General features: G+C 43.8%; 1 protein-coding gene across 1 annotated transcript in view; it reads left to right on the forward strand.

The window, feature by feature from the left end:
* Nucleotides 1-21: 21 nt before the first annotated feature.
* Nucleotides 22-13731, forward strand: part of LOC135546240 (gap junction delta-2 protein-like) — a 31443-nt gene continuing 17733 nt past the window's right edge. Inside the window, exon 1 of the mRNA XM_064974497.1 lies at nt 22-1237. Within this exon, the coding sequence (XP_064830569.1) occupies nt 1167-1237 (71 nt within the window). The 5' untranslated portion in view covers nt 22-1166. The remainder of the gene's footprint in view (nt 1238-13731) is intronic.

The raw sequence follows: 13731 nt of genomic DNA on the forward strand, positions 1-13731 counted from the left end.
GCGAACCGGGTGGCTGCAGACAGACCGAGAGTGTAAGAGAGTGAGAGGGAGTGGGCAGGTGGAGAAGGAGAGAGTGTGAAGTCAAACTGTGAGAGGAGCAAGATGAAGGCAGAGGGAGGGAGGAGGAGAAGAAGAGCTATTATTCCTCTAGCACGCTGAGAGAAACCAGTGGGGAGCGTTCCTTACGAGCAGAAGCGAGGCAGCTATTCACTCTCTGCCAGAGGGGGAGAGTGAGCGATAAACGAGAGAGAGAGAGGTACACTACTCCTCTGACAGTGTGAACAGAACGAGGAGAGATGAGAGAGGGAGGGTGAAGCAGAAAACTAGACAATGTGGAGGGAGAGCGGTAGGTAGCAGCTTGTTCGGGAGAGGTGGAGAGAGAGGCAGAGAAGCACAAGACTATCCACAGGGAAGGAGAGAGAGAGGACGGAGGAGAGACAGTGGAGGGAGGGAAGAGGAGGATGAGGGAGGAGTGGAGCGAGAAGACAGACGCTGATCTTTGACTGTTGAGGACAATGTGCGAGCGTGTGAGCGTGAAGTGTGCTTGTGAGACTGGGTGCGATGGATCACTGTTCCTGCATACTGTAAGTCTCAGTGCATGGCAGGGCGTTTCAGAGTGTGTGAGTCTGGTTTCATTGTGTTTTACCAGACACAGCACAGTGGCTGAGGGATTACGACAGCTGAGGAGAGAGCGTGAGGCTCTTCTATGTGTGTTGTGTTAGCGAGCAGGTGTGTGTGTGTGTGTGAAAGCAGCTGGAGACAGAGATAGGTAGAAAGGCCAGGTACACCTAGAGGCCAGGATCGCAGAGAGAGAGAGAGAACCCACGTGAGGGTAGAACTAGTGAAAACAGGGACACCAACTCTGCCACCAGATACAGTGCTTGTACGTGCACGCGCATCTGCACGGCGGCACACAGAGAAGCGCAGTTCCAGTCATCTCAGGTCAGCGTGGTGGGGGTGGAGCCAGGGTCCATGGATATCCACCAGGCAGCCATGGGGGCCCAGTGAGCTGTTGTAGAGGACGCCCTCTTCCCACAGTCCCACCCAGCAGCAGCACTCTCGCTTCCCCTCCGGTGGGTAGACGAAGGTGAGCCTAGGGCACCTCGAAGCCCCGAAGGAGGGCCTATAGCGGGTTTCCTGTACCCAGAGGAGGAACCACGGCCATCATGGGGGAGTGGACCATACTGGAGCGCCTTCTGGAGGCTGCCGTCCAGCAGCATTCCACTATGATCGGAAGGTAAGCAGCATACTGATATCTAGAGTAGAGGTATTCAAATCTGAGCCTGCAGGTCCAGAGTACTGCAGTTGTGTTCTACCTGATAATGAATTGCACCCTGGTGTCCCAGGTCATTATCAGTCCCTGGTTAGAGGGACATATTGAAAATCAGTAGTGGAACTGGCTTCAAAGTCCAGATGTGAATTGACCTGATCTAGTTAAATTACATTACATTCAAAAGCTTTAATGTCACATTCACTTTGTCTTTGGATTCCATTCCGAAGGCTCAATCGCAAACACAATAGCCATAACATTCAAATTATACAAAAATAAAAATAAGAACTTACATGACCATTTTAAAAGGGTAGATTGTTAATAAATGTATCTGGTGTTGGCTGCAAAGGGCACTCTATCCCCCATCGGTTTTGATGGGGATGATTAGAATATACTGTAGGCTAGGTATTGGATAGGGGGCTTATTGCAAGGATATTCTCTTCTGCATGGTCAATTTGAGGCTCTCAATGAACCTTCCCCTCTGTGTGTCATCTCTATATGTTGCAAATATGGTCTGATTGAGTCTGTGGCTTCCTGTCCAAAGTGGCTGATCAGAAGCTGAGAGGCTTTGTTTTAATCCTGTGGACAAAGTGATGGGATGTATGATGGAGGGAGGGGAGAATGGATGTGGGAGAATGGGGAGAGGAGAGATGCCATTGGTCCAAGGGGCTTCAGCTATCAGAGTTTGAAACAGCACGAGGATGCAGAGACCTCATTTGACTTTCGCCCAGTCCATTCCTCTCACTTTCTCCTCTCACTCTCTATTCTCTCTCTCTCTCTCTCTCTCTCTCTCCCTTGCACTCTCACACCCTCTCACACTTTCTCTTTCTCTCTTACTCTGATAGCGTGTCATATCCTAAGTGTAGAAGGCATCAGAGAGCGTGTTTTCTCAGAGCTGCATGCAGCAGAAAGTGGTCTCCTTTGCTATGGTGTCTTCTGGGAAGTCTCTACAGAAGGCTGTGGGGTTGGTTGTGTCCTCATTATGGGCAGTGTGGTCACTGGTCCTCCCTGACATCTGCATAAAGATAAATGAATGCTCCAAGACTGCAGTGGAAAGTCTGCTCATTTGGCTTTGTGTGCGTCCCAAATGGCTCCCTATTCCCTACACACTGACTATACCAAACAGAACACCTTCCTAATATTGAGTTGCACCCACCCCTTTTGTCCTCAGAACAGCCTCAATTTGTTGGGGCATGGACTCTACAAGGTGTCGAAAGCATTCCACAGGGATGCTGGCCCATGTTGATTCCACAGTTGTGTCAAGACCATTCTTGATACACACGGAAAAGTGTTAAGCGTGGAAAAACCCAGCAGCGTTGCAGTTCTTGACACAAACCACAGCGCCTGGCACCTACTACCATACCCCATTCAAAGGCACTTCAATCTTTTGTCTTGCCCATTCACCCTCTGAATGGCACACATACACAATCCATGTCTCAATTTTTTACAAAGCTTAAAAATCCTTCTTTAACCCGCCTTTCTCCTTCCCTTCATCTACACTGATTGAAGTGGATTTAACAAGTGACATAAATAAGGGATCATAGCTTTCACCTGGATTCAGCTAGGCCAGTTTATGTCATGGAAAGAGCCGTGTTCATAATGTTTTGTACACTCAATGTATAGTGCACTACGTATGACGATGGTCATAAGTAATGTAGTACACTATCAAGTGAATAGGGTGTATTTTGGGATGTCCATTTTGTTACTCACTAAAGAGAAACCTCATTCATATCTGAGCTTTTGAGTTATTATTTTATTATATTACATATACACTACCGTTCAAAAGTTTGGGGTCACTTTGAAATGTCCTTGTTTTTGATAGAAAAGCACATTTGTTTTGACCATTTAAATAACATTAACATGATCAGAAATACAGTGCCTTGAGAAAGTATTCGGCCCCCTTGAACTTTGCGACCTTTTGCCACATTTCAGGCTTCAAACATAAAGATATAAAACTGTATTTTTTTGTGAAGAATCAACAACACGTGGGACACAATCATGAAGTGGAACAACATTTATTGGATATTTCAAACTTTTTTAACAAATCAATAACTGAAAAATTGGGCGTGCAAAATTATTCAGCCCCTTTACTTTCAGTGCAGCAAACTCTCTCCAGAAGTTCAGTGAGGATCTCTGAATGATCCAATGTTGACCTAAATGACTAATGATGATAAATACAATCCACCTGTGTGTAATCAAGTCTCCGTATAAATGCACCTGCACTGTGATTGTCTCAGAGGTCCGTTAAATGCGCAGAGAGCATCATGAAGAACAAGGAACACACCAGGCAGGTCCGAGATACTGTTGTGAAGAAGTTTAAAGCCGGATTTGGATACAAAAAGATTTCCCAAGCTTTAAACATCCCAAGGAGCACTGTGCAAGCGATAATATTGAAATGAAAGGAGTATCAGACCACTGCAAATCTACCAAGACCTGGCCGTCCCTCTAAACTTTCAGCTCATACAAGGAGAAGATGCAACCAAGAGGCCCATGATCACTCTAGATGAACTGCAGAGATCTACAGCTGAGGTGGGAGACTCTGTCCGTAGGACAACAATCAGTCGTATATTGCACAAATCTGGCCTTTATGGAAGAGTGGCAAGAAGAAAGCAATTTCTTAAAGATATCCATAAAAAGTGTCGTTTAAAGTTTGCCACAAGCCACCTGGGAGACACACCAAACATGTGGAAGAAGGTGCTCTGGTCAGATGAAACCAAAATTGAACTTTTTGGCAACAATGCAAAACGTTATGTTTGGCGTAAAAGCAACACAGCTCATCAACCTGAACACACCATACCCACTGTCAAACATGGTGGTGGCAGCATCATGGTTTGGGCCTGCTTTTCTTCAGCAGGGACAGGGAAGATGGTTAAAATTGATGGGAAGATGGATGGAGCCAAATACAGGACCATTCTGGAAGAAAACCTGATGGAGTCTGCAAAAGACCTGAGACTGGGATGGAGATTAGTCTTCCAACAAGACAATGATCCAAAACATAAAGCAAAATCTACAATGGAATGGTTCAAAAATAAACATATCCAGGTGTTAGAATGGCCAAGTCAAAGTCCAGACCTGAATCCAATCGAGAATCTGTGGAAAGAACTGAAAACTACTGTTCACAAATGCTCTCCATCCAACATCACTGAGCTCGAGCTGTTTTGCAAGGAGGAATGGGAAAAAAATTCAGTCTCTCAATGTGCAAAACTGATAGAGACATACCCCAAGCGACTTACAGCTGTAATCGCAGCAAAAGGTGGCGCAACAAAGTATTAACTTAAGGGGGCTGAATAATTTTGCACGCCCAATTTTTCAGTTTTTGATTTGTTAAAAAAGTTTGAAATATCCAATAAATGTCGTTCCACTTCATGATTGTGTCCCACTTGTTGTTGATTCTTCACAAAAAAATACAGTTTTATATCTTTATGTTTGAAGCCTGAAATGTGGCAAAAGGTCGCAAAGTTCAAGGGGGCCGAATACTTTCACAAGGCACTGTACAGTTGTAGACATTGTTAATGTTGTAAATTACTTTTGTTGCTGGAAATGGCAGATTTTTTTATGGAATATCTACAATGGCGTACAGAGGCCCATTATCAGCAACCATCACTCCTGTGTTCCAACGGCACGTTGTGTCAGCTAATCCAAGTTTATAATTTTAAAAGGCTAATTGATCATCAGAAAAATATATTGCAATTATGTTAGCACAACTGAAAACTGTTGTCCTGATTAAAAAAGCAATAAAACTGACCTTCTTTAGACAAATTGAGTATCTGGAGCATCAGCATTTGTGGGTTCGATTACAGCCTCAATATGGCCAGAAACAAAGACTTTCTTCTGAAACCAGTCTCAACGTCAACAGTGAAGAGGCGACTCCGGGAGTTGCAAAGAAAAAGCAATATCTCAGACTGGCCAATAAAAAGAAAAGACTAAGATGGGCAAAAGAACACAGACACTGGACAGAGGCACTCTGCCTAGAAGGCCAGCATCCCGGAGTCGCCTCTTTACTGTTGATGTTGAGACTGGTGTTTTTTTCCCGGGTACTATTTAATGAAGCTGCCAGTTGAGGACTTGTGAGGTGTCTGTTTCTCAAACTAGACACTCTAGTGTACTTGTCCTCTTGCTCAGTTGTGCACCGTGGCCTCCCACTCCCCTTTCTATTCTGGTTAGAGCCAGTTTGCGCTGTTCTGTAAAGGGAGTACTACACAGCGCTCCACGAGATCGTCATTTTCTTGGCAATTTCTAGCAAGGAATAGCCTTAATTTCTCAGAACAAGAATAAACTGACAAGTTTCAGAAGAAAGTTATTTGTTTCTTGCCATTTTGAGCCTGTAATTGAACCCACAAATGCTGATGCTTCAGATGTTTGGTTTTGTTTGTTTACCTTTATTTAACCAGGCACGTCAGTTAAGAACAAATTCTTATTTTCAATGACGGCCTGGGAACAGTGGGTTAACTGCCTGTTCAGGGGCAGAACAACAGATTTGTACCTTGTCAGTTTGGGGGTTTGAACTCGTAACCTTCCGGTAACTAGTCCAACGCTCTAACCACTAGGCTACCCTGCCGCCCCATACTCAACTAGTCTAAAGGCTAGTTTTATTGCTTCATTAAGCAGAACAACAGTTTTCAGCTGTGCTAACATAATTGCAAAAGGGTTTTCTAATGATCAATTAGCCTTTTAAAACGATAAACTTGGATTAGCTAACACAGCATGCCATTGAATCACTGGAGTGATGGTTGCTGATAATGGGCCTCTATGAATATTCAATGAAAAAATCAGCCGTTTCCAGCTCCAATAGTAATTTACAACATTAACAATGTCTACACTGTATTTCTAATCAATTTGATGTTATTTTAACAAACACAAAATGTACTTTTCTTTCAAAAACGAGGACATTTCTAAGTGACCCCAAACTTTTGAACGGTAGTGTATGTTTTGAATTATATCACAAATGAATTGTAAGGTTCTTATGTCATTGGTTGTCCTAATGCAGTGGAGGCTTAAACGTGCAACTGCAGCACAGCGAAGTACAAAAGAGCTGTCACTGTCAGTCATTGTTGATGTTTTCTCATCACAAAATCATGTCTTGCCAAATCTACTGTAAGCCTAGAGAGAGAGAGAGAGAGATTAAAACCAACATCCAATATCGACTGTAGGCTTCCTCATAATACAGTACTGGGCCCTATAGCTAGTTGTCCATAATTTGTCATACAAGAGTAGATACTTTGAGTGTATACATTACATGATCAACTATTCAGCACATTCATTATAGGGTGACACATTATTTGAAGGGTACCTACATAACGACTTCATAACACATTCGTAACACTATCATAATCCGTGTGTCCATCGCTATGTCTATATGAATGTTCCTCCAGAACTAGCGCTATAGAATTACAGTATATTATGCATAGTGCCAAAGCTGCCTGACCCCTGGCTTCCACAGATCTGTGCTTCCATTAGGAGACAGACCAGTCAACCTGTATCCGGTAGCAGTAGTGGTGCTAAGAAGGATCACACCTTCCCTACTCATTCATGATCCACACTGATCATCTGAATTAGTCACCAACTCTAGAAGGAGTGCGAGCAAAGTGTTATTCACACTCTGACAGAGGCAGGCGTCATCGCGTCAGTCTGCAGAGGCTGGTTACAGTCATAGAAATGTAATTACTCGAATGGTAATCCGATATTCAAGTAATGTTCTGATTTACCCATTCTAGTGTCTTGTAGTAGTTCTATTTCCATGGTTACAGTATCAGTGTAAGAACTGTCCTCTCTCTCTGTCTCTCTGATGGTGTGAAAGGGTAAGATGGTAATATAAACATAAGCAAGAGGAGTATTAGAGTTTGAGTTAAAGCAGCTGTTTTGTAGCTGACTCATTTGGTCATGTTTGCTTTTCATCCACTGTTACACTCTTAGAAAGAAAAGGTGCTATCTAGAAACAAAAAGAGTTCATTGCCTGTCCCCATAGGAAAAACCTTTGTAGAACCCTTTTGGGTAGGGTTCTACATAGGACCAAAAATGGTTCTCCTATAGGGACAAATGAAGAACCCTTTGGAACCCTTTTTTCTAAGATTGTACTGTAAGTAGCTGGCATCTTATCTGGCAATTGCCTTCACTATTGTTCAGCCGCGGTAGACAGTGATGGCTCTCCATGACATGACATCTGACCTTGGCATCATTGCTGTTCAGAAACATTGTGGAAACTGGAAATTCCCCTGAGCACAAGTCCCTGATTGGTCCTTACACTGTGGTTTGGGGCACCTCATTGGTCACTGTCTGAAGATGTGAGGGAATAAGGAAGGAAGCATCATGGCTCCCTTATTCCCCCTGGTGATGCCACTGTGCATTCCCTCAGGACAATACGAAAACAAACTGGCTGCTTTTCAACATGAATCACATGAATTGCATTAGCATTAACACACGCAGGAGAGATGCCACATTCCTTTCCCAAGACAGTGTGTGTGTGTTTGTGTGTATGATTTATCAGACGTCGTCCACTTGGAAATATAATTCCTGGCTGAGCTCAGAGAGTAGCTTCCTTCCATTGATAGGCAGGCTGGAGAGGGAGAGAGCATGACTGAACACTGGCCACATACCAGGGTTCCTATTGAACCAACCTTTGATCGACACTGATGCCCATTGTTGGAAGGAAGAGCCTCAAAACAGGCAGAGATCATAATGATTTGGCTATAACCCAGCTTCATGACTGATGAGCGCTATGGACAGTTGGTGGGAAAACATTGTAGACAGCATCAGACAAAGGGAGTAGGAGTTGGTAAAACCTCTTGAGTTGGGTTAGACTTAGATAAAGGAGTAGGTAATGGAACATGTGAGGGAACCCATGCAAGGGAACCCACGCTCCAGTCAGGTTAAACCTGATGGAAACCATGTGGTTGGACACCAATTAGTATGATATTTTAACCTGATGGATTTGTTATAGTTACTTACTAATCATAGTTGCGCTGAAGCAAACAGCCCAAACGATGGCTTCCAGAAACAGGGTCTACCATACTTACCATATGGTGCCTTGCGAAAGTACTCACCCCCTTAACATTTTTCCTTTTCTTACAACCTGGTATTAAAATGGATTTTGGGGGGTTGTATCATTTGATTTACACAACATGCCTACCACTTTGAAGATGCAAAATATTTTTTATTGTGAAAGAATCAAGAAATAAGACAAAAAATCAGAACTTGAGCGTGCATAACTATTCACCCCCCCCAAAGTCAATCCATAAAGCCCAGCTCGGTGGAGAGTACAGCTTAAAGTGGTCCTATGGACAGATACTCCAATCTCCGCTGGGGAGCTTTGCAGCTCCTTCAGGGTTATCTTTGGTCTCTTTATTGCCTCGCTGATTAATGCCCTCCCTGCCTGGTCCGTGAGTATTGGTGGGCAGCCCTCTCTTGGCAAGTTTGTTGTGGTGCCATATTCTTTCAATTTTTTAATAATGGACTTAATAGTGCTCCGTGGGATGTTCAAAGTTTCAGATATTTTTTTATAACCCAACCCTGATTGGTACTTCTCCACAACTTTGTCCCTGACCTGTTTGGAGAGCTCCTTGGTCCTCATTTTGCCGCTTGCTTGGTGGTGTCCCTTGCTTTATGGTGTTGCAGACTCTGGGGCCTTTCAGAACAGGTGTATATATACTGAGATCATGTGACAGATCATGTGACACTTAGATTGCACACAGGTGGACTTTATTTAACTAATTATGTGACTTCTGAAGGTAATTGGTTGCACCAGATCTTATTTAGGGGCTTCATAGCAAATACACTGCTCAAAACAATAAAGGGAACACTAAAATAACACATCCTAGATCTGAATTAATGAAATATTCTTATTAAATACTTTTTTATATACTATCAGAGACTCTGGGTTCGCGCCCAGGCTCTGTCGTAACTGGCCGTGACCGGGAGGTCCGTGGGGCCCAGCGTCGTCCGGGTTAGGGAGGGTTTGGCCGGTAGGGATGTCCTTGTCTCATCGCGCACCTGCGACACCTGCAGCGGGCCGGGCGCAGTGCGCGCTAACCAAGTTTGTCAGGTGCACGGTGTTTCCTCCGACACATTGGTGCGGCTGGCTTCCGGGTTGGAGGCGCGCTGTGGTAAGAAGCAGTGCGGCTTGGTTGGGTTGTGCATCGGAGGACGCATGACTTTCAACCTTCGTCTCTCCCGGGCCCGTACGGGAGTAATAGCGATGAGACAAGATAGTAGCTACTAAAAACAATTGGATACCACGAAATTGGTGAGAAAAAGGGGTAAAAATTCAACAACAAAAACAAATACTTTTTTCTTTACATAGTTGAATGTACTGACAACAAAATCAAACAAATTATCAATGGAAATCAAATTTATCAACCCATGGAGGTCTGGATTTGGAGTCACACTCAAAATTAAAGTGAAAAACCACACTACAGGCTGATCCAACTTTGATGTATTGTCCTTAAAACAAGTCAAAATGAGGCTCAGTAGTGTGTGTGGCCGCCGCGTGCCTGTATGACCTCCCTAAAACGCCTCGCCATGCTCCTGATGAGGTGGCGGATGGTCTCCTGAGGGATCTCCTCCCAGACCTGGACTAAAGCATCCGTCAACTCCTGGACAGTCTGTGGTGCAACGTGGCATTGGTGGATGGAGCGAGACATGATGTCCCAGATGTGCTCAATTGGATTCAGGTCTGGGGAACGGGCGGGCCAGTCCATAGCATCAATGCCTTCCTCTTGCAGGAACTGCTGACACACTCCAGCCACATGAGGTCTAGCATTGTCTTGCATTAGGAGGAACCCAGGGCCAACCGCACCAGCATATGGTCTCACAAGGGGTCTGAGGATCTCATCTCAGTACCTAATGGCTGTCAGGCTACCTCTGGCGAGCACATGGAGGGCTGTGCAGCCCCCCAAAGAAATGCCACTCCACACCATGACTGACCCACCGCCAAACCGGTCATGCTGGAGGATGTTGCAGGCAGCAGAACGTTCTCCACGGCGTCTCCAGACTCTGTCACGTCTGTCACATGTGAACCTGCTTTCATCTGTGAAGAGCACATGGCGCCGGTGGCGAATATGCCAATCTTGGTGTTCTTGATGTGCAAATGCCAAACGTCCTGCACGGTGTTGGGCTGTAAGCACAACCCCCACCTGTGGACATCGGGCCCTCATACCACCCTCATGGAGTCTGTTTCTGACCGTTTGAGCAGACACATGCACATTTGTGGCCTGCTGGAGGTCATTTTGCAGGGCTCTGGCAGTGCTCCTCCTGCTCCTCCTTGCACAAAGGCGGAGGTAGCGGTCCTGCTGCTGGGTTGTTGCCCTCCTACGGCCTCCTCCACGTCTCCTGATGTACTGGCCTGTCTCCTGGTAGCGCCTCCATGCTCTGGACACTACGCTGACAGACACAGCAAACCTTCTTGCCACAGCTTGCATTGATGTGCCATCCTGGATGAGCTGCACTACCTGAGCCACTTGTGTGGGTTGTAGACTCCGTCTCATGCTACCACTAGAGTGAAAGCACCGCCAGCATTCAAAAGTGGCCCAAACATCAGCCAGGAAGCATAGGAACTGAGAAGTGGTCTGTGGTCTCCACCTGCAGAACCACTCCTTTATTGGGGGTGTCTTGCTAATTGCCTATAATTTCCACCTGTTGTCTATTCCATTTGCACAACAGCATGTGACATTTATTGTCAATCAGTGTTGCTTCCTAAGTGGACAGTTTGATTTCACAGAAGTGTGATTGACTTGGAGTTACATTGTGTTGTTTAAGTGTTCCCTTTATATTTTTGAGCAGTGTACATAGCACGCACCAATTTTCTGTTTTTTATTTTTTATAATTTTTTGAAACAAGTTATTTTTTTCATTTCACTTCACCAATTTGGACTATTTTGTGGATGTCCATTATATGAAATCCAAATAAAAATCCATTTAAATGACAGGTTGTAATGCAACAAAATAGGATAAACACCAAGGGGGATGAACACTTTTGCAAGGCACTGTAGGTAGAGGAGCAAGCCTGCACGGCATGGCATACCCTGTGCCCTGCCTCAGGGTAATGTCATTGCGGAGTCCCACACAGGTCTATTTATTACCGTCCTCATTTCAGATACATTGGCCCCTAGTGTTTACAGTCACTTATTCCCCTTACAGCATGGGCAGGAAACTAGATCGGAGCGAATGGTAGGAGGGCTGGAAATAATTATAATTTGTACACTATATATATATATATATATATATATATATATTTTTTTTTTATTAGTGGGAATACTTGGGAACAGACTTCCTAAATTACATATTTTTTTCAGCTGAATTCCTGGTCCTTTTTGAATCAAAAACTACACTGAACAAAAATATAAATGGAACATGCAACAGTTTAAAAGATTTTACTGTTAATTTTACTGAGTTACAGTTCATATAGGAAATAAATATTTTGAAATAAATTCATTAGGACCTAATCTATAGATTTCACATTGACTGGGAATACAGATATGCATATTGGTCACAGATACCTTAAAAAAAAGATAGGGGCGTGGATCAGATAACCAGTCAGTATCTGGTGTGACCACCACTTGCATCATGCAGCAACGACACATCTCCTTCGCATAGAGTCGATCAGGCTATTGATTGTGGCCTGTGGAATGTAGTCCCACTCCTCTTCAATGTCTGTGCAAAGTTGCTGGATATTGGCGGGAACTAGAACACGCCATCTTACACGTTGATCCAGAGCATCCCAAACATGCTCAATGTCTGGAAGAACTGGGAAATTTTCAGCTTCCAGGAATTGTGTACATGGGGCCATGCATCATCCTGAAACATGAGGCGATGGCAACGGATGAATGGCCCGACAATGGGCCTCAGAATCTCATCAGGGTATCAAATTGCCATCAATAAAACGCAACTGGAAAGGTTCAGAACTTTTGTGAAACATCACAGCCGTTCGAAAAATATATGGCAAATAGAAAATAAAAACTGGATGGTGTTCAGAGATAGATGGGAGGGGTTGAGTGGAGATGAAGGGTGGGACTAAAAACAACAAGTTAACTAATGTAAAATATACTGGGTCCGTAAAATGTATAGAGGTTCAGAATTTTTGTGAAACAGCACAGGCAAAAATATATGCCAGCTAGAAAGCAAAACTGGATGGTCTTCAGCGATAGATGGGAGGGGATGAGGGGAGTTGAAGGATGGGATAAAAAAAGAAGAGAAAAAGACATTATGTCCGTAAAATGTATATAGTATGTATAAGCTGGAAGTAGAAGCCTAAGTATTGTTGCCCATTAGTTTACTCCAATTAGGGGATGGGTGGTACAGTTAGGGGAACATAATAAAGGAACATATATTTTAAAAAGATACAGTGGCAAGGAAAAATATGTGAAACCTTTGGAATTACCTGGATTTCTGCATAAATGAGTCATACAATTTGATCTGATCTATCTAAGTCACAACAATAGACAAACACAGTGTGCTTCAAATAATAACACACACATGATTGTATTTTTCTTGTCTAGATTAAATACATAATTTAAACATTCACAGTGTAGCTTGGAAAAAGTGTGACCTCCTAGGCTAATGACTTCTCCAAAAGCTAATTAGAGTCAGGTGTCAATTAACCTGGAGTCCAATCAATGAGACGAGATTGGAGATGTTGGTTAGAGCTGCCCTGCCCTATAAAAAACACTCACAGAATTTGAGTTTTCTATTCACAAAAAGCATTGCCTGATGTGAACCATGCCTCGAACAAAATTAAGATTAAGAATTGTTAACTTGCATAAAACTGGAAAGGGTTACAAAAGTATCCCTAAAAGCCTTGATGTTCATAAGTCCACGGTAAGACAAATTGTTTATAAATGGAGAAAGTTCAGCACTGTTGCTACTCTCCCAGCAGTGGCCGTCCTGCAAAGATGACTGCAAGAGCACAGTGCAGAGTGCTCAATGAGGTTAAGAAGAAGCCTAGAGTGTCAGCTAAAGACTTACAGAAATCTCTGGAACATGCTAACATCTCTGTTGATGAGTACCATATAAGTAAAACACTAACCAGGAATGGTGTTCATGGGAGGACACCGTGGAAGAAGCCACTGCTGTCCAATTAAAACATTGTTGCACGTCTGAAGTTCGCAAATAAGCACTTAGATGTTCCACAGCGCTTATGGCAAAATATTCTGTGGACAGATTAAACTACAGTTGAGTTGTTTGGAAGGAACACACAACACTATGTGTGGGGGGAAAAAGGCACCGCACACCAACATCAAAACCTCATCCCAGCTGTAAACTATGGTGGAGGGAGCATCATGGTTTGGGGCTGCCTCAGGGCCTGGACAGCTTGCTATCATCAACGGGAAAATGAATTCCCAAGTTGATCAAGACATTTTGCAGGAGAATGTAAGGCTATCTGTCCGCCAATTGACGCTCAACAGAAGTTGGGTGACGCAACAGGACAACAACCCAAAACACAGAAGTAAATCAACAACAGAAGAAAAATAA

The sequence above is a fragment of the Oncorhynchus masou genome, chromosome 9 (assembly GCF_036934945.1).
Source record: "Oncorhynchus masou masou isolate Uvic2021 chromosome 9, UVic_Omas_1.1, whole genome shotgun sequence".
NCBI classification, from domain to species: domain Eukaryota; kingdom Metazoa; phylum Chordata; class Actinopteri; order Salmoniformes; family Salmonidae; genus Oncorhynchus; species Oncorhynchus masou.